The following is a 26,417-nucleotide window of genomic DNA, read 5'->3' as shown; positions in this document are numbered from 1 at the left end:
TCTCCAGGGATGGCGTATTTTTATAGGCCAACCAGGAAGTTAGCATCACCCTGGTCCCCTCGACAAAAAGCCAATAGGATGATAACTAAAATAAATGTAAAAAAAACCCCGATACCTACGCATTTGGTTCAGCAAGATAATCTTCACAAATGTACACCAATTTTACAATTTTTTGTAATTTTTGTAAATGCAATCACCTGAAGTAAAAAGCTAACGCTAGGCTATAAACGAACTACACCACGGTCACATGAGCACAAGTATACACAACGAGGTTGTGAGGGCAGACGAGTTGGCGTGATGACGTTTTGTAGTCTCATTTATCCACTTTTTTAAGACATATAAAAGCTTTAAAGGGACTGTTTGTAAGAATCAGAAATGCTTGTTAACAGCGACACCTGTGGCCGTTAAGTCAACGAAAGTCAGCGTCCTGTTGCTCGTGCTTGTGCTCGCTCTACATAGACATGAACGAGCATCGCTCAACACAGTGAGGCGACACACGTCAGCCAAAACCACAATATCACTCTATATTTCATCTGCTTGGCAGTAATGTTATCTGACCAGACGAAGGTCTCTCCATGAATCAATGCTGATACTGTGTTGGCTTTTCCTGCTTCAGCCTCCCAACCTGAGAATATGTAGTGAATGTACAGTGGACGTTTGTGCAGAAATAACTGCAACAGCTCCTCCAGACCAACAGAGGTTTCCCGTGTCTTGTGAAGTGACAGGGCTCCGCAGCAAGAAACGTTATCGTCTCTGACCGGGTGCCGGTGTCTTCCCTGTTTCCTTCGGCCGCGGTCGGGAGGCTGAAGCAGGAAAAGCCAACACTAGGATCAGCAGTGATTCATGGAGAGACCTTCGTCTGGTCAGCTAACATTACTGCCAAGCAGGTGAAATATAGAGTGATATTGTGGTTTTAGCTGACGTGTGTCGCCTCACTGTTTTGAGCGATGCTCATTCATGTCTATGTAGAGCGAGCACAAGCGCGATCCCGAAGCTGACTTTCGTTGACTTAACAGCCACAGGTGTCGCTGTTAACAAACAATTTCTGATTCTTACAAACAGTCCCTTTAACTTAAGCTTTTATATGTCTTAAAAAAAGTGGATAAATGAGACTACAAAACTATTTCTATAGGTCACAGCAAATACACATTTTCTATTTATAATATATATATATATATTTTAAAAACTTCCACAGTTCTCCAGCTTTTCTTGTGAAACGTGTTCCTCCAGCTTTTACTTTGGAATGTCGCTTTACCGGAAGTCGTAATCTTTTATTGGTCTCCACTGCGGTTGCGCAGAGCAGCGAGCTCCACCGCCTGCTCCCAGTGTGTGTTTCCACTGTTGTTCCCAGCTAACGGAGAGCGAGCTGAGATCTTCAGGGTTTCATGGAAAACAGGCTGAATATATCTGCTGATAAACTAGCCTGAGGGGAGAAAGAAGAGGAGGAGGAGGAGGAGAGGAAGAGCTGCAGAAGAGAAGGAGAGACACAGCAGGAGGAGAAGAGGACAGGAGGACAGGAGGACAGGGAGAGAAAGAATCGGGACACAAAAATGCTGCAGATTTGAGTGAAAGGTAAGAAAAGCCGTCTGACCAATGCTACTTATTGTTGAGTGATCCCAAAGTTGTCGATACTGAGTGGATGGAGGCTGAGGTTTAGGGAGGTTTAGAGACGCAGCAGCAGCCGCAGCAGCAGCTGTATGAATGTAGGTCATTGTGTCTGTGGGCCGAGCCGAACCAAGCCGAGACTAACCGAGCCGAGCCGGGTCGGGCCGAGCCGTCCTGCTGCTGCAGCCAGGCCGCAGGCTGAGGAGGAGGAGGAGGAGGATGAAGCTCTGCAGCAACATTGACTGGTGCTGCAGGAACCACACTCATTTATCACCACTACCACTACTGCTACTAACGATGATAATAATAATAACAGTAATAAATAAAACTACTACTACTACTACTACTAATGATGATAATAATAACAGTAATAAATAAAACTACTACCACTACTACTACTACTAATGATGATAATAATAACAGTAATAAATAAAACTACTACCACTACTACTACTACTAATGATGATAATAATAACAGTAATAAATAAAACTACTACCACTACTACTACTACTAATGATGATAATAATAACAGTAATAAATAAAACTACTACCACTACTACTACTACTAATGATGATAATAATAACAGTAATAAATAAAACTACTACCACTACTACTACTACTAATGATGATAATAATAACAGTAATAAATAAAACTACTACCACTACTACTACTACTACTACTACTACCACTACTAATGATGATAATAATAACAGTAATAAATAAAACTACTACTACTACTACTACTAATGATAATAATAATAACAGTAATAAATAAAACTACTACTACTACCACTACTAATGATGATAATAATAACAGTAATAAATAAAACTACTACTACTACCACTACTAATGATGATAATAATAACAGTAATAAATAAAACTACTACTACTACTACTACTAATGATAATAATAATAACAGTAATAAATAAAACTACTACTACTACCACTACTAATGATGATAATAATAACAGTAATAAATGAAACTACTACTACTACTAATGATAATAATAATAACAGTAATAAATAAAACTACTACTACTACTAATGATGATAATAATAACAGTAATAAATAAAACTACTACTACTACTAATGATGATAATAATAACAGTAATAAATAAAACTACTACTACTACTAATGATGATAATAATAACAGTAATAAATAAAACTACTACTACTACTAATGATGATAATAATAACAGTAATAAATAAAACTACTACCACTACTACTACTACTAATGATGATAATAATAACAGTAATTAATAAAACAGTTGTATCAAACAATGTAATTAGAGCTTAGTAGAACACAAACCATAAACATGTTCAGTAACAATATAAAAGTAAACATTAAAAAAAAGCTAAAATACTAAAGCCCCTGAAAGCTTGGTGTCTTGGTTTTGAGTATTTCTCTATAATAATAAATAAATATTCATGACTAAAAAAAAAGCAACAATTAAAGTTAAACTATGGGGGAAAAAAAACTTTAATTTAATTTATTAGTTCAACTCTAAAATACTCAGCTAATTTGCTTCATCAGGACTCCAATTTGATTAACAACATAACAACCCCTGTAAAATTCAAATACTGAATATCTAAGTCCTGATTGGTGAACGTAACATCTTGTTTAGATCCCCAATCACTTCAAGACAGTGAGAAGAGCACAGACAAAAAAAAAATCCATACATTTCTCATGTGAAATAAACAAAACTGTTACAACTTTGGCTTGACTTTGGTTTTCAAGGTCTTGAATAGTTTAAAAAAAAGGAGCATCAAAGAATGATCGGAGAACTAAACGATACAACCATGACGGCCATGGACATAACATTACTCCAAAGCTTTAATAAAGAGAATCACACACAAAGGTGTGTCAGGATAAGATTACGAAAGATGTTGTGCCTGAAATGCTCAGTATACATGGTATGGTATGGTATATACAGTATGGTATAAATACACTATGCATACACACATACTAAAAAACAAAGTAAAAGTAGAAACAATGTAATAAAAAGATGTTTAAAGTACAATTGATGCTTCAGCGCATGTACAGTATCAAAGTGCGGTTCACCGGCTACTGTGTCCCTAATTATGAGTTATGATGAACTGAACGGTAAGATTAATAATATAATAAACACAAAAGACAATGAAACAACAAATGCACAGTAAGACTGAAATATTTTTTAAAAGAAATACGTTTATTCACTTTCTTGCTGAGAGTTAGATGAGAAGGTTGACATCATGTCTGTTGTTAAATATGAAGCTGGAGACAATTCGCTTAGCATAAAGACTGGAAATAGTTGGAAACAGCTAGTCTGGCTCCGTCCAAAGGTAACAAAATCCACCTACCAACACAAGATGATGATACAATATCCGGTATCATTGAACGATTAAACAATGGTAATTTAAACCAGCAAAGTGCAGAGCGAGGGTTGAAACAAACACAGATGTTAAGCCAACATCTGCATTTAGATATTCATTGTAAGATGGAGAAAACAGGCGGGTTTCTGTATTGGTTTCAAGTTAAAACTACAGCTGCACCTAGCAGTTGTTTTCATCATCAATTAATCTGTTGATTATTTAACTAAAATCACAATCAATTGACAGAAATATAAACTGACTGACAGCTAAACACACTGATGACAGAGACGGTAAATCACAGACTGATCTGAATATGAAGCCAAGAGTCTGAATATGTTGGGAGAAATGCCAGCGGAGAGAAAATCCTCATGGAAAATCACTGAGCTGTCTCCATAATATTCATATGATACTTCAGCGGAGGTTTGTAATGTGTGCTGCTATAGTGTTTAGTAGTGAGTGACCCTATAGTAGTTGAGTTTATCACCTGTAATATGACTCATACTCCTGTGTTGACTTGCAGTGTGCTTGGCAGCTGAGCAGTCAGTCAGGTAGTAAACAAAGCTGTGATTGTGGACTACTGTCTGAGATTGTGGACTAGTATCTGAGATTATGGACTAGTGACTGAGATTGTGGACTAGTGACTGAGATTGTGGACTAGTAACTGAGATTGTGGACTAGTGAATGACATTGTGGACTAGTGAATGACATTGTGGACTAGTAACTGAGATTGTGGACTAGTGATTGACATCGTGGACTAGTGAATGACATTGTGGACTAGTAACTGAGATTGTGGACTAGTGAATGACATTGTGGACTAGTGAATGACATTGTGGACTAGTAACTGAGATTGTGGACTAGTGATTGACATCGTGGACTAGTGAATGACATTGTGGACTAGTAACTGAGATTGTGGACTAGTGAATGACATTGTGGACTAGTGATTGACATCGTGGACTAGTGAATGACATTGTGGACTAGTGAATGACATTGTGGACTAGTAACTGAGATTGTGGACTAGTGACTGAATAGCCTGTGGACGAGTGTCTTACAGAAGGAAAAATGACAGCAACCAAAAACTGTGTAAATATACATATGAACATGTGAATGTCATTTTCAGATGGACTTAGATAGAAATTTGAACCTTCCTCCTTTCAAGTTTTGATGAGTATGTGTGTCTACAGATGTCCAACGCCATCATGGAAGCGACCAACATGCTCCCCATCCTCAAGAAGAAACTGGCCTTTCTGTCAGGTAAAACACACACACACACACACACACACACACACACACACACACACACACACACAGATCATGAGATAACATGTCTACACGTGAGGACTATATGATCTCAGTTTACGGGCAGTTTGGTCAGTAATCAGATGGTCTGTCTCTCTTCAGGGGGCAAAGACCGGCGCAGTGGTCTGATCCTGACCATCCCTCTCAGTTCAGATCAGACCAGCATGGAGGAGCTCAGCGCCACACTGGACTACCTGCTCAGCATCCCCAGGTAAGTTTGGAGTTAACTCGTCACCGAAGAGCTGCTGGATCTAAACTCCAGTGCCTGAATCCAGCATGTTCAGCTATAAAAGGCTTAAAGGATGATTCCAGTTTATTACAATTTGGGTCTTATCGTATTGGCCCGAATATCAGACGACCCTGATTATGAGATAAATCTTCTGGTTGTTTGTATATTTCAGTCCTTGTTTGCGCTCCACATCATGACGTTCTCTGACAGCAGTCATTTTTGGCAGCTTGACAGATGATTTCATTTCTGCAGTAAAGATGTCTGCAGATGCTTTCAACTTGTTATCACTTGGCAGGAATTTATTTTCCTCCAAAGCACATTACACAAGCTGTTTGAAATGCCTGTTGGTTAAACTGGGCTTCATAAAAACAAGGAGCATCAAGGCCACAATCAACTCATGATGCAACACTCTCTGTTGGAGCTGGTGTTACACTCTCCTTTCAAAAAGAATGTCTGATGCAGTGAAAAATGTCTTCTCCAATATAATATGATCCCAATTTGTACTAACATAATTTCCAGAAAAAAAGGTCAATACATTCAGGCAAATACCATGTTTTCAGGTCTTATTTTTGTAGTAGTTTTGTTAGATGTGGTTTGTATTAGTTATGATCACTTTGACCCGAGAACACAGCACCGGTTTGCCGAGTGCAATGTTATCAAAACTGAAATTATATCCCAATGTACGAATTAGGGCTGTCAATCGATTAAAATATTTAATTGCGATTAATCGCATGATTGTCCATCATTAATTGCAAATTAATCATACATTTTGTATCTGTTCATAATGTACCTTAAAGGGAGATTTGTCAAGTATTTAATACTCTTATCAACATAGGTGTGGGCAAATATGCAGCTTTATGCAAATGTACGTATATATTTATTATTGGAAATTAATCAACAGCTCAAAACAACAACAAATATTGTCCAGAAACCCTCACAGGTACTTCATTTAGCATAAAGAAATATGCTGAAATCATAACCTGGCAAACTCAAGCCCAACAGGCAACAACAGCTGTCAGTGTGCTGACTTGACTATGACTTGCCCCAAACTGCATGTAATTATCATAAAGTGGGCATGTCTGGGTACCCATAGAACCCATTTTCATTCACATATCTTGCGGTCAGACGTTAAGGGACCCCTTTGAAGCGGTTTGGAGCGTTATTTAGCCTCCTGACCAACAAGCTAGTATGACATGGTTGGTGCCAATGGATTCCTTAGGTTTATTTAGGTCTAGTTTCATATGATACCAGTATCTTCACTCTAGCTTTAAAACTGAGCCCACTACAACCTCCGAAAGATGGATTGCTTTAATGTGTTAAAAAAATTAGTGGCATTAAAACAAATTTGCGTTATTATCGCGTTAACTTTGACAGCCCTTGTACAAATATAAGAAACAAGTTGTGATGAACTTGAATCATCCTTGCAAATAAATTGTCTTTATGGTTTATAGTCTGTTAGTGTTCGGAAGTGCAAGCTTTAAAACAGCTAACTTCTGATTTGGGAACTCATTTCTCCAATCTAAGTAAACGGACATGAATGCACCACTCTGATACACCTAAAGCAGCCTTCAGACTCATCTCAATATATACACCAACTGTGGAAAAGAAGGGATACAACAAACTCTTGTATTTTAAGTCGGTATGGATGTGCAACCCAAATGCTGCATGAACAGAAAACCCTGCATGTAAATATTTGTTTGTGTTGTTTATAGTTTGAATGATATCCAATAAAATGCCTTCTCTCTCTCTCTCTCTCAGTAAGAAGTGTAAGGCCCGGGGTTTCACCGTTATCGTGGACGGACGAAAGTCTCAGTGGAACATTGTGAAGACTGTGGTGCTCATGTTGCAGGTACAAACGCATGATATGGATCTCAATAATGACATAAATTACATTATTAATTGGCAGGATGTTTAAAAGCTGAGGATGATGATGCTATTGATGCTGTTTCAGAATGTGATTCCAGCCGAGGTGTCGCTGGTCTGTGTGGTGAAGCCAGATGAATTCTGGGATAAGAAGGTCACACACTTCTGCTTCTGGAAGGAGAAAGACCGCTTGGGTTTCGAGGTGAGTCTCTCAGCCTCTGCTCGCAAAACAAAAAGTTTTATGTGCGCTCACTGAGCTCCCTCTCCGGCGCTGAGAGGTAACTGAAATGATTTTGGGACTAGAGGTCTTTGTGGATTTTGAAAATTTGTACCTGATTTGAAAAAAGACTTGTTTTCTGTCTAACATGAACTTCACTTCAAACGATCACAGAGGTTTTTCTCGATCTGAGGTCATTTTTCAAGAGATGTGAAAGTGTGAAAGCGGTCACTGAGCTCAGGTACAGTCCAGAAAAACATCTCTGGTTGACCTGAAATCATTGTGTTGGGTTTGGTTGCCTTTCCCACTGTGGGAACTTAAAGGTTCTCTATACGATATCCAGAGCATTAATATAGCAGCAAACAACTATGTGCTTTATAAAGATATAGAGGAGTAATGTCTACCTGAGCAGAGAATGAAGTCGCACTCCTTCTGTGTGTGTGTTGGAATCCGACTTTAGTCGTGCTTTGTTGACATAGCTGGGCTGGACGCGCATGGCTTTAGTGCATGTTCATGCATGTGAGTGTGCCCCACGAAAGCGTAACACCCACCCTCTTGTTAGCGCTGTTAGCCCCGTTAGCTGCGAGCCACCGGCTCAGCCGTCGCCATGTTGAGAGCCGTGCGGAGGCAATAGAAATGCTCCATATCTCGCATTAACACCTTTAACAACCTATACCATGGGGCTTTCCATAACCTGAACTTTTAGGAACCTTGTTAGGCTTTAGCGTGAGGATTTTCTCCATGTTTCTACTGTGTTTTACAAATTGTGACGTTGAAGATCTACAGTATGACATTAAAAGGGCAACAGAGGGACCAACTTTGTAATTTTCATGCCTCCGCGCCGGTAGCCGGATGCATTATGTTTTCGGGTTGTCCGTCCGTCCGTACCATTTTCGGGAAAGCGATATCTCAGGAACGCCTTGAGGGAATTTCATCAAATTTGGCACAAACATCAACTTGGATTCAAGAATGAACTGATTAGATTTTGGTGGTCAAAGATCAAGGTCACTGTGAACTCAGTAATTCATATGCTAATTGTGACAATTTCACATAAATGTCTAATAGGATCACAGATGCAGTTTGCGTTGGTTCAGGGGGCTCACTGAACCCCCTAGAAATGCATCTATATTTTTTTTATAATAACATAGAGCTAATAATTTATTGTAATGATGAATAATATCGCCCTTATTGTGTCTTCTTATAGACAGAATCAGAAACTACCAAGATAAGAAGATAGATTTGTGGTCTTTTTATTTACTTATAGCCTAATAACATCAGACACTCTCTGTCCACACTGAATCCGTTAAATATGCACTTCTGTTACGTCATGTAAACAAACCACGTTCCTATCATCTGTTAGCTCCAGATCAGACTGGAGACGTAACCACTTAAAAGATGGATGAGTAGTACTTGCTCTCTTCTGACGTTTGTGTTTTAAAAAAAAATTTAAATCACAGGTTTTATACTGTGATATTTAATGAAAATGACAAACACTGTAGCCAACAGTAGCGTATGTAAACTTTCAGGTGATTTCCTGCTGATCTCCCTCCAGCTAGCTGCATCCTTATTTAGGTGTTTATAGTGAAATGAGGAGATATCGTATCAGATAACTCCTCATTTCAGCTTTATGAATCCGTCGTTCCTCATCCGTTGGAATAAGGAATAAATAGAAACAGGGCGTCTGACAAAAGTTCAGCTCAAAACGGCGCGCTATGCAGCACTTCGTCGCTCGTGGCCAGTTAGTTCATTTAAATAGAAAACAATGCGATCAAACGGATTTTTTCACTGACGAGGGTGTACAAATAAAACGGGTGTAATATTCAAGCTACACACATCCCAATACATTAGACTTCTCTGCGTTGTACACATCACATTCCCTCTAGATGATTTTTTGTGAACCCCCGACTTTAAAGTTCAAACTGCGCCTATGAATAGGATGTAAACTGCAACTACACTGGTTGGGCGGAGGCATACAACCACAAGGCCCTAATTCTAGTTTAGTCATGCTAGTGGCACGGCCTCTAGAGACAGCTGGCTGGTCCACGACTTTGGTCCGGATTTAAACATCTCAACAACTATTGGATGGATTACCATGATTTTTTTTACGGATGTACAACGAGATTAACTGTTGTGGGACAGAGTTACGGAGAACTCTTCTGGTCCACTCTTTGGCCTCCTTTCCCCAGATAGTAAAGGGTTCCATATTATTGACCATCACGTCTAAATGTCTTCTGAATGATGACCAGTTTTTATTTTTAACTTTGAAATAACCCCAGAGACAAACGGACTGTACACTCTGAGCCAGTTATGATAACCTTGAGCATCATTATCCGTCCTGCTGGAAACCTGAGCCAGGGTCGATGGACTGGGTGTGTGTGTTTGAGTGTTGTGATTTTCGCCCAACCTCGTTCTCTATTACAACAGATGGTTTTACTGACAGAGATCGGTAGTCGCTCTGACCCAGATTTCTGCAGCCATGTTGGCTCTATAGTTGTTGCCACGGTAACTGGAGCAAGTTGGTGGGTGTTTAGCAACTTGAAAGTTGCTGCTGATAACAAATGATCTATCACGGTTAACATTTAGTGTATTCAAGGAGACTCCGACGTTTAAGAGTCGGCTAATGAACAGCAACTATAAGTATATTTGAATGATGAAATACATGCTAATGATTGATGACTTGCTGGGATTGTTATTTTATTATTTAAATCTGTTAGAGCGCTCATCTTCTTCACTATTTTAATACACATACACACATACAGCTGTTCGAAGTGATATTCCATCTACTGTCTTGAAATGTGACTCATCTAAACTATGGAGTGTGTGTGGAAGTCACAGCGGGGTGGGTGTCGTACAGCTGCTCTAAAGTCTGGCCTCACATTTAAATAAACACACACATACACGCCGAGTTGAGTCCAATTTCTCTGACAGCATCTGCTGCAGTGACAGCTGGAAGAACGACTCACTAACAGCTGTCTGACTGTCCTTGTTTATTTGTAAAGCTACCTTTCATACAAATGCAAAAAAATCTGGCAAACGTCTAAATTTGAAGCTCATTTAGAAGATCAGCTCGCAGGCTGTTAAAGAACACCGAATGCTTTATCTCCAGATTTAGAAAGTGCTCTGGGAGGCTGAAGGAGAAGTTTGTCTTGTGATCCAACTCTGTTGGGTTGGTGGACTGAAGCTGCTATGTAATCTGTGATCAGCGCTGGTATAAAACATCTTAGAAACTGTCTTGAAAATGGTCCTAAACTTAAAAAGTAGATGAAACTTTGTTTAAAGAAGTCTCAGTATGATTTTTCAGTGCTGACTGCAGTGACTCCTAAGTCTTAAGAAAACAAGGGAGGGACTATAATTATGTCTTCCCATAATGCCCTCTCTCAAAAACGAAAACAACCAATAGCAGGGCTCCAGAGGTAATGTATCCGAGCTGCATCAAAGCTCCGTGCATGCATAATGGGGTGCTTTCCATTTGCCCAACGTGGCTCCTCACCACTTATTATACCTTATTCTCTTCCGAGGATGAAGGAACAGCACTTACTCATTACGCATATCATATCAACTGTTAGAGATGTTCCCATACCATTTTTTTCTTCCCGATACCGATTCCGATACCCAAACCTGTGGTATTGGTTGATACAGAGTACCGATCCAGCGTGATAAAAAATATATATACAGTTATTATTATTATTTAACAGCTGTGACAAACCTGTTTCGTAGTTTGTTCAAACTGCATGTGATTATCATAAAGTGGGCATGTCTGTAAAGGGGAGACCCATAGAACCCATTTTCATTCACATATCTTGAAGTCAGAGGACAAGGGAACCCATGCCAGTTTTTCCCTGCCAAAATGTAGTGTAAGTTTGGAGCGTTATTTAACCTCCTTACAGACAATAGAATATTGATGTGCAATATTAATGGATTCCTTAGGTTTTTCTAGTTTCATATGTTACCAGTATCTTCACTCTAGCTTCAAAACTGAGCCCGCTCCAACCTAAAAACCGCAAGTTGCATTAATGCGTTATCATTATCACGTTAACTTTGACAGCCCTAATATTATTACTTCCAGCTGGCCGCTCCTTTTATGCTTCCATCAGATCAGCTGACCACTTAATAAACAGGTTCTGATCCAAAGGGGTGTTGGGGTCTTTTCACTCCTCGCATAATCCGAGACACATTTCATGTTTAGGAACATCCTCTGTTATTTCAGACCTCGGTCAGTTTTTGGGTCACTTGGCTGGAGGGCAGAGAGGCGAGGAAGAATAATTTGCAGAATGAAAAGCAACCATTGTCATCATGATTATGACTACCCATCATTCACTGTATTATATATGCTTCAATGTATTGAAACATGTCAGAGGAAAGCTTTTAAAGATACACGTATGTCGGTAATATCAATATGTGCTGTTTGGGGAAATAAGAACCATTTGAAGATCTGTGGAGGTCATATAAAATGTTTGTATGTGAACCATTGCTTGTGTTTTCCCTAAAGATAGAACACAGGGACCAACCTGCATGTTGAAGTAAAACATTTCCATAAAATGCTTATGTATTTAGAGTTGGATTAGTCTTTTGTTCTTCATTGTCCTTCAAACTGACCAGAAGTATTATAAATATTATAATACATTTTGCTCAATTTCTAAATCATATAGATGTGTAATTAACAAGAATAACACCAACTGTGAATATTTGATCTTAATGAAAGAGTTCATGCCATGAACTCTTTCATACTGTGTTGTTATTGTGGGTTTTGGGTCTCTTTTATACTTAAAGGTTAAAATTTGACTCTGTGCTTCCTGTCAGGTGATCCTGGTTTCGGCCAATAAGTTGACTCGTTACATTGAACCCTGTCAGCTGACGGATGATTTTGGGGGAAGTCTGGACTACGATCACAACGACTGGCTCAACAAGAGACTGGTCAGTGTTTTATTTTAGATAAATTCATGTATTTGATATTTGTACAACTTAAAAAAATGAAGAACCTTGTTGCCATAGTAACCTGGCACCAGGTCTGAGCATGTTTGTTTACGTTTGTTTTATTCGTTGCAGGTTTTTGAGAAGTTCACCAGGGAGTCGACATCACTGCTGGACGAGCTGTCGATTATCAACGACAGTGACAAGAGCAGCACTGTGGACAAGGAGAAGTACGCATGCACGCACGCACGCACACGCACATGCACGCACACACACACAGCTACAGTTTAAAGTGTACTAACAGTAGACATGAAATCCAGAGCTGTGTGTCTCTCTGTCCTCTGCAGATCAGCTGACTGCAACCTTTTGCCGTCCTTTGACCCTGAGACTGTCCTTCAGACCGGTAAATATCATCTCCTCTCATTGAAGCCCCTTTCAGACATGCACGTCGTTAAAAGTGATGACAATTTTACATGTTGGTCTCATGTCTGAGACCCATCCCCAACCCATCCTTTAAGACCACTGATTTAAAGGGATGGTTTGGGTGTTTTGAAGTGGGGCTATATGAGGTATGTATCCATTGTCAGCGTATTACCTACAGTATGATGACGGTCGGCACGCCCCCAGTTTGGAGAAGCACACAGGAGTTACCGCACAGAATTAAAGCAATGTACTGCTGTGGACGGGGCCGGCAGCAAAAACACATTTTAGCCACCTCAAAGATAGGCCCACCTAAAAGAATCAATGTCATTTTAAGTGTACGCCATATTTAGAATATTTTGACTGGTTTACCTTGACGTCAGACAGCTATACAGTCATTGTTTCCGACGGGGAACTGAAGCCGTTATATAAGCTTTCGCGAAAGTACCAGACTCCACTGAAAAAAAAACAGTAGGCGGTTAGTTTGTTTTTGTTATTGTGTGACTTTGATTAGTTCGGATTCACCAAAGTCACACAATAGCACAAACAAACTAACCGATCAAGGCAGCGGAAGACCCGCATGTTCTACGAAGTAAAATTACAGTTTTTTTCAATGGAGTCTGGCAGTTTTGGTGAGAGCATAGATGGATACAACAGCTTCAGTTCCCCATCAGAAAGGGCTGTCTGATGGCAAGGTAAAGCGGTGAAAATATCCTAAATATACCATACACTTAATAAACTACTTTATTATATATTATATTATATTATATATTTTTTTTAGGTGAGCCTTTCTTTTAGGAGACTAAAATATGTTTTGCTGCCAGCCCCGTCCCCAGCAGTACATTGCTTTGCTCACGTGTCGGTACTCTGGTCTGCTTCTCCAAACTGGGGGCACGCTGACCATCATCTACTGTAGGTAATACACTGACTATGGAGAAGTACCTCATACAACCCCACTTCAAAATACCCAAACTATCCTTTTAAATATCATCTCCTGTGCTCAAAGAAAATATAAAAACAATGTTTTTTTCCCCCACGCAGTACAGTGCAAAGAAAATAAAAGCTCATACAGTCAAAATAATAACCTAACCAGCACCCTATTTTCCACTTTACTTACTTGCTTAGTGTGTACACAACTACTCTCACTTGTTGTCATGAACTCTGGGTAGTGAGTGACTGAAAGAATCCTGGATCCAAGCAGCCAAGCTAACTCTCCTTGTCAGGGTGTCTGTCTGGGTTCACCCCTGACCTGGAGGATGAGGGTGGAGAGAAGGAGGTCTTGGATACTTAGTCTGCTGCCACCACACACAAGACCTGGAGCTAAATAGACACTAAGGATGGATGAATGATGGATGGATGGATGGCTGGCTGGCTGGCTGTGTTCACTGTACTGAGCAGCCTGTGTCTGTGTTGTTGGGCAGAGGTGAAAGGAGTCTTTGTTTGCGGTACCACCCTCCTCCCTCTACCAGCTCCTTTCATAATATAACAGCATGTACACAAACACTTATTGTCACATTATTGTTTCAGATGCTTTTATAACGGACTTTTAAAATCTCAACTCCCCCCTACCCCTGTCTGTCTGCAGGTCATGAGCTGTTGTCGGAGCTGCAGCAGCGTCGTTTTAACGGCTCAGAGGGAGAAAGAGGACAGGGAGGTGAGGAAGCATCTGTCAGTCATTCAGGTGTCACTGTGCTGGTCCAGTTTAAGATAAATGAATGAATGGATGTTGTCTGTATTGTTTTTTGGAAATTTTCTTTCTCTGAGCTGTTGTTGGAGATGGACAGCTGAAGTTGTATCCAGGGTACTACAGTATGACGCAGTATATGAGGGTACTGCGTAGTAGGGCTGACCCAGATGCTTCAAAGCTTTGACCGCCGCCATGGTAATCGACCTCCAAATCAGTATTCGAATGTCTGAGAGACATATATCACTTGTGTATGTACAGTATTGCGTTAGTGGCACTGTCCTGGTTACTGAAGCGGGACCTCTCCCGAAGCTTCAAATACATTAGAATATTTCTCACAGAAGCTTCGGAGCCCCAAAAAATGGTATTCAGGACAACCCTACTGCGTAGACTGCTAGAGTTCTAGGTGCTGTGGCAGTGACCTCTGTTTCTGTGTCTCTGTGAGCCAGACCTCATCACCCAACATCAGTGTCGGACCTCATTAATGCTCTTGTGGCTGATTGGAGCAAATCTCTGCAGCCACGTTCCAAAATCTGGTGGAAAGCCTGAAAGTGGATGCTGTTATAGCAGCAGATCAATGCCCATGGTTTTGGAATGACATGTTCAGCAATCACATAGGGCTGCGATGTTTGAGCGTCCACATTCATTTGACAATGTAGCGATCTTTTTCATGAGACGTACGAGTGACAGACGTCTAAATCATTTTGTCAGACAACCTGCTTAAAACAATACTTTTAAAGGTACAGTGTGTAGGATTTGGTGGCACCTAGTGGTGTGGTTGCAGATTGCAACCGACTGAGTACCCCTCCGCTCACTTCCTCCCTTTCCAAGACTGCTAAACCATGGTAACGCTGTTCGCATCGCTCAAAGGTCATCCTTACCATAACAACACTACGTTAGGAGCAACGGAAGTCAGACGGCAGCTTGTGGTACCATGGTTTTGCAGGTCACGTTACCGCAGTTTCACAAGTGTGTCTGAGAACTATGCTGGCCTTCAGGTAACTTTAAAACACAAAATGCTCTCTCTAGAGCCAGTGTTTGGTTTGTCCGTTGTGGGCTACTGCAGAAACATGGCGGAGCAACATGGCGGACTCCGTGAAGAGGACCCGCTCCCTATGTAGATATGAAGGACTCATTCTAAAAGAAACGAAAACACAATGATCCTTAGTTTAAGGTGATTATACACTAATGAAAACATTATAAATATTATATATAATATATAATATATATATAATATTATATTCCATTTCTGATAATAGATTCCCCAAAATGCTACACACTGTTCCTTTTAATGTCCTGAAAAGGAACCACTGCAGGTACCTTATTGTACGATTATAACAGATAAGGAGACGTCCTGGACTATAACCCCTACAGGTCTTCTGCCTGACCTCTCTCTGACCTCTGACCTCTGACCTCCAGGTCCAGCCTGGTGTCCCATGGACGAGGAGCTCCTGGCTCAGCCTCAGGTGATGAAGCTGCTGGACTCGCTCAGGGAGCAGTACACCAGATACCAGGAGCTCTGCCGGCAGCGAAACAAACGCACCCAGCTGGACGAGATCCACGCCAAGGTCATGCAGGTAACACACACATGCACACAGCTGTGTGGACACTCTGTAAATGATGTCGACAGTTTGTAAACTCTGTTTTGCTTCACTTATTGGCCAGAATTAAAGGTGCTATTGATAAGATAAACAAAACATTCAATTTGGACCCGCCAACATTTTTAAAATGATTAATTCACAATCCTATTATTATTTTTTTCAGGACAAGCCATACTTTTATTCGGCACCTTTCTAAAAGCTCTGTGGATGTTTTAATATTCACCTACATAAAAATGTTATCAATAAGACCTTTTAAAGTCTCAATTTTTTACAACCATGGGGATGATTCATGATTTTGATTTATTTTTCTGTGAAATTCAGCAAAACTAAAACAAGACTGAGACATTAATGGTAGGTGGATTGTTTTTTGTTTTTTTAACTTTTAGACAGAACCAGACTAGCAGTTTCCCTCCTGTGTCCTGTCTAGGTTTCACATGTAGACAAACCGGTGTGCAAGTTGCCCCGGATGTAGATCCCCATTTAATTGGTTATAATAGCCGTCCTAGGTGGGCTACTTTCTGTTTTTCCTCTCCGTTAGACTTATAGACAAGTGTTGTAAAAAATCACTTTTATTTGGAAAGCTGTAGGAGGCTCGTGCAGCCTGTCCTGTAATGTGTTGTTTTGCACGTGTCCTTGTTTCCCCGAATCTCTACAATGGAGGTGGTAGGTGCAAAGTTAGCACCACCCATAGACCACCCATTTATGGGAAATACACCAGGTTGGCCTGGCGGCATCTAGCGGGAGAGGTTGCAGATTGCAACCTATTCCGCTCCCTATATAGATATTATCGGCTCATTCTAAGGTAACAAAAACACGGCTCTTATTTTCAGGTGATTATACATTGAAAACATACTTATTAATATTATATTCCATTTCTGCCAATAGATCCCTCTAATTGTTACACACTGGTCAGTTAAGTTAAGTTAGCCGGCTGCTGGCTGTAGCTTCATATCAATCTCATCTAACTCTCCTCAAGAAAGTGAATAAGCTTATTCCCCAAATGTCGAACTATTCTTTTAGTAGTGTTAATTGCTCCTCATACACCTTTTTAAACTGCAGTTTGTGTTCCTGAATCGAGTACAGATGCATATGTCCTCCACATCTGCATACATTGCTACAGTCCTGAGTCTTTAAAAGTCTCTTGCCCTGATTCTTTTATCATCCAGTCTTTGACCTTTGACCCTCAGAAACGGTGTCAGTGAGCAGCACTTATGTAGAAGTAGACTGTACTGTGGTTACTGGGGCTCTTGCAGCCGCAGGGGCTCATGGATAACACCACTGTCTTGGAGATGAGCCTGGGGTTGCCATGGGAACCACACCATGTCGGTCGCTAGCCTGGAGGATTAGAGGTTGGGTGGGGGGGGTGGCCTAGTTCTGGATTGAACTGTGTGTGTGTGTGCGTGGGGGGGGTTAGCTCTTTAAGGCATCACTGACCTGATAAATACAATTAAATCATGATACCACAGACACACACATCTGGATGCCCGTTCCAGATGTCACTGTATACTGTATAGTACTATGGTGAATATTTCAAACTCAACTCATCAACCCATCAACAAAATCATCATCACTGTTAATGTATATCATTTTATTTTGTAGTAGACAAACACACAGATGGCCTTTTAGCAGAGTAATTTTTTTTAACAATATAAATGTCCATGAAACATGAGGTCACTACTAAACAAGGCACACCCACGAGTTATCACAAATAGCTGTAATTTACATTGTGAATGTTGTTCAAAATACAAATATTTTTTTTTTAGATAATTAAATAAATTCAGTAAATTATTTTTAAAAATCATTAAAAAAATACAATGATTTTTTTTTTATGGGAAATTCATACACTAATTTCTTATTTTATCAGTGGAATTTAAAGTTTAAAGGGCCAATCCAACAATTTTAAACATGAAGTTGTCTCAGATCAGACGTCAAACTTCACATTCTGAACAGGCCACCGGTGTTACAAACTTGGGACATGGAGTTTGAAGAGTGTGGGCATTTACCGGGCAGAGAGAATCTATCGAAAGAGTTGGGTTATGAGAAATGTAGGATGCAGCGTTTTTTGTAGCTTGACTCTTAAGGTCTGCCTCAATTTTGACCGTCCTGTTTTAAAATATGTTTCGTGTGTCTCAAGTGTGCAAGTCCTCCCTCTATAGGAGATAACTTAGTCTGTATTTTGTGTTTTCTCTCTCTCTTTATCTCAGGTTGTCACCTGGCTGCAGGGTCCAGGTTCAGAGCTGTTGAAGACTCAGCAGGCGATCGGAGACTCGATGCGAGCGGCTCAGGCCCTGCAGCAGAAACACGAGGAGATCGAGAGCCAGCACAGTGTAATGCAGCGCTTTGAAAACACACACACACACACACACACACACACGCCATCATCATGTGACGACCACAAATTGATGAATCACATTTGGGGTTAAATACAGATCTGAGTGTTTTTTTTCTTCCACCCTGCTGTTTGTAGTTCGACCGCGAAAAGGTCGCCAGAAGCCAATTCCATCTTAATGCATTTCACATGACACTTTCATGTTGTGGCTTAAAGGGCCAATGTGTTATATATTTACTGTACAAATCATAAAATGACCACGATATGTCATCAGAGATTAAGGAAACATACTGAATTTCTTAAACAAAAGTGCCACAGCCAGTATGTTCTCCTTTTAAAACTTCCATTCCGGTCCAGAACGTCTGTTTTTGTTTTGGATCTGTGTTGATCCCGTCCACGGCCTATTTATACACCCCGTTGCCACATATGAAACAAACCTGGAATACAAACCGCCTTCAGCCATGGAAGCAAGCTAATGCACTGGATCAACAGAGATAACGTTAACATTAGATTCTACCCGACCTGAAAAGCCTCGGCACACATCTCTCCATGTACCGCCGGGTCATCAAGGCGGCGAGTATTTGAGACAAATAGTCAGTGAAGTTATTCTGACTGCTGCTGCTGGCCAGAAACTAGCACTATGATAATAACACACGCTAACTGCCATCAGTCACACCAGCGGAGCAGACGGGCCACAGTTTTAGTGTTTTAAATTTGGACTACTGTTACCCATTTGAAGTCCTACATACATCCTTTAAGTGACGATATGATCATCAGCAGAACAAGTGTGCTTGTAAGGAGAAACTTTTTATGCTGCTGTCTTGGTCAGGACTCTCTAGAAAAATAGATTTTAAATCTCAATGGGAGTATCCTGGTAAAATATAGCTAAGATATCATTTAAAAAAAAGTCTTCCCTGTTGTTGTAAGCCGACTTGCAGAAATAACAACCCTTAACTCGACATGACAAACATTAAAGGACCATTTCCATTTCTTGGCCAGGAGAAGTGACACCCTGTAGTCAAGACTCATTAATTACTGCTGTTTCCCCATTTCTAGTCTTAATGCTAAAGAGAAAGCCAATAAATGTATTTCCCAACATATCAAACTTTTCTCTTAAATTCCTTCTCATGATATATTTACTGATTTTTTTTTTTCCGATCACTCAGAGTAGACTAAATACACCATACACCACAAACTAAAAGTTGAATCAACACCTCCCTAAAACAGTTTCAACAAAAACAGAACATTATGACCTTAATGAAGTCAGCATTTATTGCTGGACTGTTGTATTAGACTGCCTTAGTTTTAGCTATGTACACCTAAAAACCCGGCAACTTGAGTGTGTGTTAGTTCTGTGTTGTATCCTATGAGGGAACAAAGCCATTTTAGTTACACTGGTGGTAAACGTGAGCATTGGGCTGATTCTGTATCTTGTGTCTGTGTGTGTGTGTGTGTGTGTGTGTGTGTGTGTGTGTGTACAGGAGTGGTTTGCGGTGTATGTGGAGTTGAACCAGCAGATCGCTGCCTTGCTCAGTGCCGGGGAGGAGGAGGAGGTGGTGGAGCTGAAGGCGCTGCAGCAGCAGCTCAGCGACGTCTGCTACCAACAAGCAGCTCAGCTGGAGGGCCGACAGAACGTCCTGCAGGCGGCCCAGGGCTTCCACAGCTCCACACAGGAGGTAACACACACACACACACACACACACACACACACACACACACACACACACACACACACACACACACACACACACACACACACACACACACACACACAGACTGCATCAGCTGCTATTTGTGCTGGATGTTCAGACTGGAAACAGTGCTGTGTAAAAAAGAGTTTCATTTTTGTATATCCAGTACAGAGATATGTCCAGCACGTGTTTTGCTTAGCTTAGCACAAAGACTGTAAGCAGAGGGAAACTGCTAGCCCCATCAAAAGAGAAAAAATATAAAATACACAACACAATTTCTTGGACTTTTAGCAAACTGATGAGGATGAATCCGAATGTGGGCAAGTGGCAAGAAAAATAAAAGCGTCTCTGATTTATTCTGAGCAATTAAAGTTTTGTGTCCGTCTCTGCAGTTGTCCCAGCAGTTGGACGGTCTACTGGGCATGCTCTGTGCGGATGTGGCTCCAGCTGACGGAGCTTCGATTCAGCAAAACCTCAAACTGTTGGAGGAGAAGCTGCAGACCGTTGGTTTGTGCTCTGAACGATAAAGCATGTGCTTTTAGAATAATAATGCTGTTTTTGTGGTGTTAATTAAATGTACGTCTGCGCCCATCCATGCAGAGGCGGGTCTTGGGTCTCTGCGTCAGAAGGGGGGGCTGTTAATGGAGCAGGTGTGCACCCAGCCGTCATGGCCTCTGGAGGAAACAGTTGAGAGTCCCGCTGGAGAACAGCAGGACAACGTTCAGCACGTCCAGACTGTGATGGAGGAGATGCAGCTCCGCAAGCAGAGGTGACCGTCTTCTTTTTCTGTTCAAAGCAGAGGTCAGCAGGTAGCCATGAGGGGGTTTCCTATCTGAGGCTCTCTGAAAATCTGAATTATGATAATGAGTTTTAAGATAAAATGTGCATCTATTACTGAACTAGATGATCAGATTTTAGCACCTGGAGACCACCACGTATTTTGCTAAAATTCCACAACTACAGCTCCCATGAGTCTTTCAAGCTTTACTGTGCGGTCAGACCGATAATCAATCAATCAAACTTATTTTGTATAGCAAAGCTTGAAACGGCAACAATGTCTCTCTGCAGAGTGTGAATCACCACTTATTAGGTCACTCTAATTTTTCGAAAAAGTGTAAAACGAAGGCCGCCTGTTGCGTCGCCTCACGTTGCCTGTGTCTTGGCCAAAAAGTTGCACTTGAACACACCGCAAAAACTACAGCCAACGGCCAGTTAGCACGTACGTTTTGCGTCTGCGTGAGATGAAAGAACTCCACACCAGCAGGCGACGGTAGTCTGTATTCGTCATTCAAAAAGGGAAACCAGAAGACCGAGGACTGCGGATGTACAAGCCGTTGCTATGATACGTACATGAAATAAATCGGCGTCTGTCGACCATTTTCACACCACTCTCACTCACCATTTCGCTTCATTCTAGATGGCAATGTGGTTGTGAAAATATCCGTGTATTGGAATGATCAGATGAGATGAAGATGAAAAATGAGACGAGCCTTCTGTGTTTTTCCTCTTGACTTTACTCTTTAGCTAGCTTTCCTCACATCCGTTTCTCTTCTCGTGCACTGATTGGTTTAAGCTGAACAGCCAATCAGAGTGATTCCTCTCACAAATGGCCTCCGCTGCCGATTTAACATGCTTAATCGGTCGAAAAACCTCCGACACGGGCAGACTAGATCCGACAGTGCGGGACACGCTGCAAAAACTAGGCCGACAGACGCTCACCGACGGCCGACTGTCGGCTTGGTGCATCAGGGCCTTTAAAGCTAGTGCAGACATTTTCCTCCCGATCGGTCGATGTCCTGTACGAAGTACAGTACGAACTGTTTATATTTTAATGACCCCATGACCTTCCCTCTAGTGCCACCCTCAGGACAAACTTTACATGTTTAGCTCCACTACTGGTGAGACTCTAAGAATAGATAAATCATCAGTACTGTATGTTGTTTGTTCTTTCCAACTCTTTCACATTAATGTTGTAATGAACACTGTGGCCTTTAGGGGCGGTACCAGCACTTTACACTGTTGGTTAGGACATGGGAATGAAGCCTTTAAAGCTGCAGCAGGTAGAATTGGAGCAAATGTGATTTAAAAAAATAAATAAAATGGTCACTATATCCTGACAGTAGTACATGAGACAGGTAATCTGAAAAAAAATCATGCGCCTCTGTGTACTCTGGTGCTCCTACTCTGCAAGATTTCACAGACCCGAGGGAAACAACCAATCAGAGCTGATCTGGAGCCTGCTGTCTCTGTGCAGCTGTCAATCACTCGCAAACTCCGATCAAATGGTCAAACTAGGCAGCGCTGATCAAATATGTATCAATATTCTGTTACTGTAATGACTATTTCTCGCCTCAAATGTTTTCAGAAACATCTTGTAGTGTACTGTTTGGCTGTAACATGAGAAAGTTTGTGACCCGGCAGCCATGTTGAGATCAGTTGAGGAAATACCAAGCACCTCCCACCAGCCGGAGCAAACTTTTTCATTTCTGCCACTAACTGTGTGTTTTGGGTGTTGCAGGTGTGAGGACATGGTGGATGTGAGGAGGCTGAAGATGCTACAGATGGTCCAACTGTTCAAATGTGAAGAAGACGCTTTACAGGTAGGACACACAACAACAACAACAACACCACACACAAACACACATACATACACACAATACCTCCTTCCTGTATTAATCAGCTATGTGTGTGTATGCGGTGTGTGTTCAGTCAGTAGAATGGCTTGGCGAGCTGTTGGACGCCCTGTTGAAGACTCATGTCCGACTGGGCGACGACACTCAGGAGACCAGGACCATGTTGGACAAACACAGGAAGTTTGTGGACGTCGCTCAGGTGAGACACTTCCAGATACTACTCATATCAAAAATGTAAACCTGTCAACTTTAAGAGATGAAATAATGCTGAAAATGATCAAAAAGACTGACAATAAGTCTGTCTCTCTGTTTGCCTCTTGTCTTCCTGTCTCTTCCTTCAGAGCACATACGATTACGGCCGTCAGCTGCTGCAGGCGACCGTCGTCCTCTGTCAGTCTCTGCGCTGCACGACGCGCTCGTCCGGAGACACTCTGCCGAGACTCAACCGGGTCTGGAAACAGTTCAGCGTCAGCGGTGAGGAGAGACAGCAGAGACTGGAGCTGGCTCTGAACTTCCACACCGCCGCCGAGAGGGTGAGACAGGTCAAGAGGGAGACCTTTTATTATGTGCCGGGTGTTGCAGCAGCAGTAAAAATGTGGCATGTGCAGCCGGGGTGCACTTGTTGGTGGGCTTGTACAGTAGAAGCAGCTGAAATCTATGGTACACGGAAGCTGGCACACCATTGCGTTGAAAATGTAAATTTGTCTTAATTACTTGTGTTTTTACTGTGTTTCAGGTGTTACAGCAGGAATGTGTGGACCCAGAGTCTCTGGATGAAGTCGACTCTACTGGGAAAACTCTGCTGGACAGACTGACCATGCCTGTTATCTTCCCTGATGGGTACCTACACACACACACTTGCATTCTTTCTAATGGCCTGAAGGGGGCGACTCATCTGGTTGCAAAAAAAAGTCTGATTGTATAGAAGTCTATGAGAAAATTACCCTACCTCTCACTTGATAGTGAGACAGGTCGCTACCACGGCGTTGTCCCATCTGGGAGTTTTAATCAGTGTTCAGTTGTACTTAGCTCCACCCTCTCGTGTCACTTCGGGTTGCAAAACCCAAGATTGCGACGACCAAAAACCAAGATGTTGACAGCCAAAATGACAAACTCAAGGCTTCAAAGCTGAAGTCCACAAACCAATGGGTTAGGTCACGGTAACTACGTCCACTTCTTATATACAGTCTATGGTCTCTACCAACTCCTGAGAAAAATATCTGTCTCTTTAGCCGCTAAATGTTCCAGTATATTCACCAGCTAGTTTCTAACTGTGTCTGCCTGCTGTCTGGTGCTGAGCAGGTAGTGTACTGTGGGTTTTTAGAGCTTTATAGCTGAAAACAGCTGCTATGAGAGCAGCTAGAGTGAACCAAAACAGTAAATTTGTGGGCCGTAAAATCACAACAATGCGTTGAAAGCTACTTAAAGCAGAGTGCCCTGGTAGCCGAATGGTTACTGTGCATGCCACATAACGGCAACTGTCTGCCTCCTCGCGCTAGACTGTCCAATAAAAGCACAAATGTAAAAAAAAAAAAGCTTTAAAGCTCCGTTGAGCTGAGGGGAACTGCAGAGTCGGGGGATAATTCTGTTGTTTTGTCAATACGAGAGACTACTTTCACATACAGGTAGTCATGTGATCCATGGTTAATATAAAACATATTGCTGCTTTTAACCCTAAAATTCAATGATTTACCAGCTTTTTGATTCCACATGGGAGGTGAGTCCCCATAATGTGACACACACACACACTTCATACAATACAAACTCCTAACTCGAATTGTTGTCGTTTCAGGACCGAGCAGTACTTTGGGAGTCCCAGCGACACGGCGGCGGCAGCGGAGGGCGTCAGGGAGCGCCTCATGCTGGTGGAGGAGCGACGGCTGCAGCTGCAGGAAGGGGGGCTTCATAATGACAGGGTGGAGGAGGAGGGCGTGCTAAATGGGCAGGACGCACGGCTGGACGTGATCGGAGAGGAACTGAGCGAGAAAGAGGATCAAGATGAGGAAGAAGAAGAAGAGGAGGAGGAAGAGGAGGCGAGGCAGCAGGATGAAGACTTAGAGAGGGCTACGCAGGACTGCTAGTGGATCGCTAACGCCGTTAAACCGAGCAGCCTTAATGAAGCTCGTTAACGAAGGGCTGCTGAGTCATTTCCACCGGAACCTCCGATTGGTTGCTTCTGTCTCCCAGTAGGTTATCCTTACTGCCGGTATTTCTTTACATTAAGACCACATTTTCCATCAGCCTCACTGTTAACCCTTCCTGAAAGAGGATAAACATGTCGGATGTGATTCTTTAACTCCGTTCAGCAGAAACTGTGAGAGCTTTACCGCTGTCTGCTCTGGATCCAACAGCGCCCTCTAACTGCTTTTATCTGCCGTTAAGCGATCCAGCAGATTTCGCAAATGTAAAAATACTGGAATTATTAATATTCATATCTCTTGATGCTCACTTGATGGCGATCGACTGTAAAATAATCGGTTTGGATAAGAAATACTTAATACTACTAATGTACAGCTAACATCGCTTCCTCTTTTCCCAGCATGCCTCTCTAAGCGGGTGGAGCTTCCATGGTGCTAACATGGTTACCAAGGTTTCCGTCCGTGCCTCCTCCTCCGACTCATCGCCTTTCTTGCTCCCTCGCGTCCTTTTTATTTCCCGCCTCTGAGAGAAGATGAACTTCGTGGAGGGGCGGAGCTTCGGTATATCATGTGTGCAAGCGACCTGATCGTAATCCTGCATCAACAGTCCTGTGTACCTTTCGCCCATAGACATGTCAGGTGACTGTTGGAGCTTTTCAACACCGAGACGGACATGAAACTCTCCCGGTTGAACCATATGTACAAATAAGCTGGAAAAAAAACTGCTTTATTGACAAAAACTGAAAAATACAACACTGTATTGTATAACTTGAGGAGAGAAGTCAATTACAAGTCCCAAAGAGCATCGTGAAACCACATAAAAAAACAGCATTCAATCAGCTTGAAGTTAAACATTTTACATTATTTGTGAAATCCTCTTGCAAGCCATCTGGGGAAATTGGAAAATATGAAATCTTCCTTTCAAAGTCAAAATGAAATAAAAATTTTCCTCACATCCACCTCATTCTTAGCTCCATGTAAGCGGTATGCTTCCCCTTTCTCAGAGATTTTGGGGAGATAAATGTGATTTTACCTCTGCCTTATCTTGGCAATTACAGATTTGACTTAGTGAAAAAGTCTGTGGGACTTGTAGTTGTAACATTAACGTTTCCATGACATCTGTCAAGGACCAAGGGGCTCCGACCACTTTACTGCTCTAAAGAAACCCTCTGCCTTCACGATGGAAATCAAACCTGTGCCGCTTTGCTCTGATCCAGACTGACCTCAGAATAGGCCAGATTCCTTTTTCTATTTATTGGACTTTTTGTCAAGCAAACCTTGCTGTAATTGGTTGGTATTTTTGACCAGAAAATTGCTGCTGTAGGTGTAACCGCTAAATACTGCGTCTTGCTTTCTCTCCTCTCCGTCCAATAATATATACATATGACATCATCCTCTAAATAAAGAAGCGTTTTGAAGTTGCTATGAGTTGAGTTTTTT

At 41.6% G+C, this 26,417-nt stretch overlaps 1 protein-coding gene across 2 annotated transcripts; it reads left to right on the top strand.

Annotated features, from left to right (window-relative positions):
* The first annotated feature begins 1,263 nt into the window (after window positions 1-1,263).
* Window positions 1,264-26,400, top strand: sestd1 (SEC14 and spectrin domains 1). 2 transcript variants are annotated; one of them, XM_074658501.1, is made up of 19 exons: window positions 1,264-1,572; window positions 5,147-5,216; window positions 5,364-5,472; window positions 7,249-7,339; window positions 7,442-7,555; window positions 12,371-12,484; window positions 12,617-12,711; window positions 12,829-12,884; window positions 14,487-14,555; window positions 16,005-16,162; window positions 18,391-18,513; window positions 19,997-20,191; window positions 20,599-20,713; window positions 20,807-20,975; window positions 22,725-22,806; window positions 22,916-23,038; window positions 23,181-23,372; window positions 23,576-23,679; window positions 24,632-26,400. In XM_074658501.1, the coding sequence occupies exons 2-19, from the start codon at window positions 5,147-5,149 to the stop codon at window positions 24,918-24,920; spliced, it is 2,268 nt and encodes a 755-aa protein (XP_074514602.1). In that variant the 5' UTR covers window positions 1,264-1,572; the 3' UTR covers window positions 24,921-26,400. The 2 variants fall into 2 exon arrangements, with proteins under 2 accessions (XP_074514602.1, XP_074514603.1); XM_074658502.1 differs by having other exon boundaries at window positions 1,284-1,572; window positions 23,181-23,464.
* The last annotated feature ends 17 nt before the right edge of the window (window positions 26,401-26,417 follow it).

Source organism: Sebastes fasciatus, chromosome 14 (assembly GCF_043250625.1).
Source record: "Sebastes fasciatus isolate fSebFas1 chromosome 14, fSebFas1.pri, whole genome shotgun sequence".
NCBI lineage: Eukaryota > Metazoa > Chordata > Actinopteri > Perciformes > Sebastidae > Sebastes > Sebastes fasciatus.
Note: the sequence above shows the minus strand (reverse complement) of the source record. Positions and strands in the feature narration are given on the sequence as shown.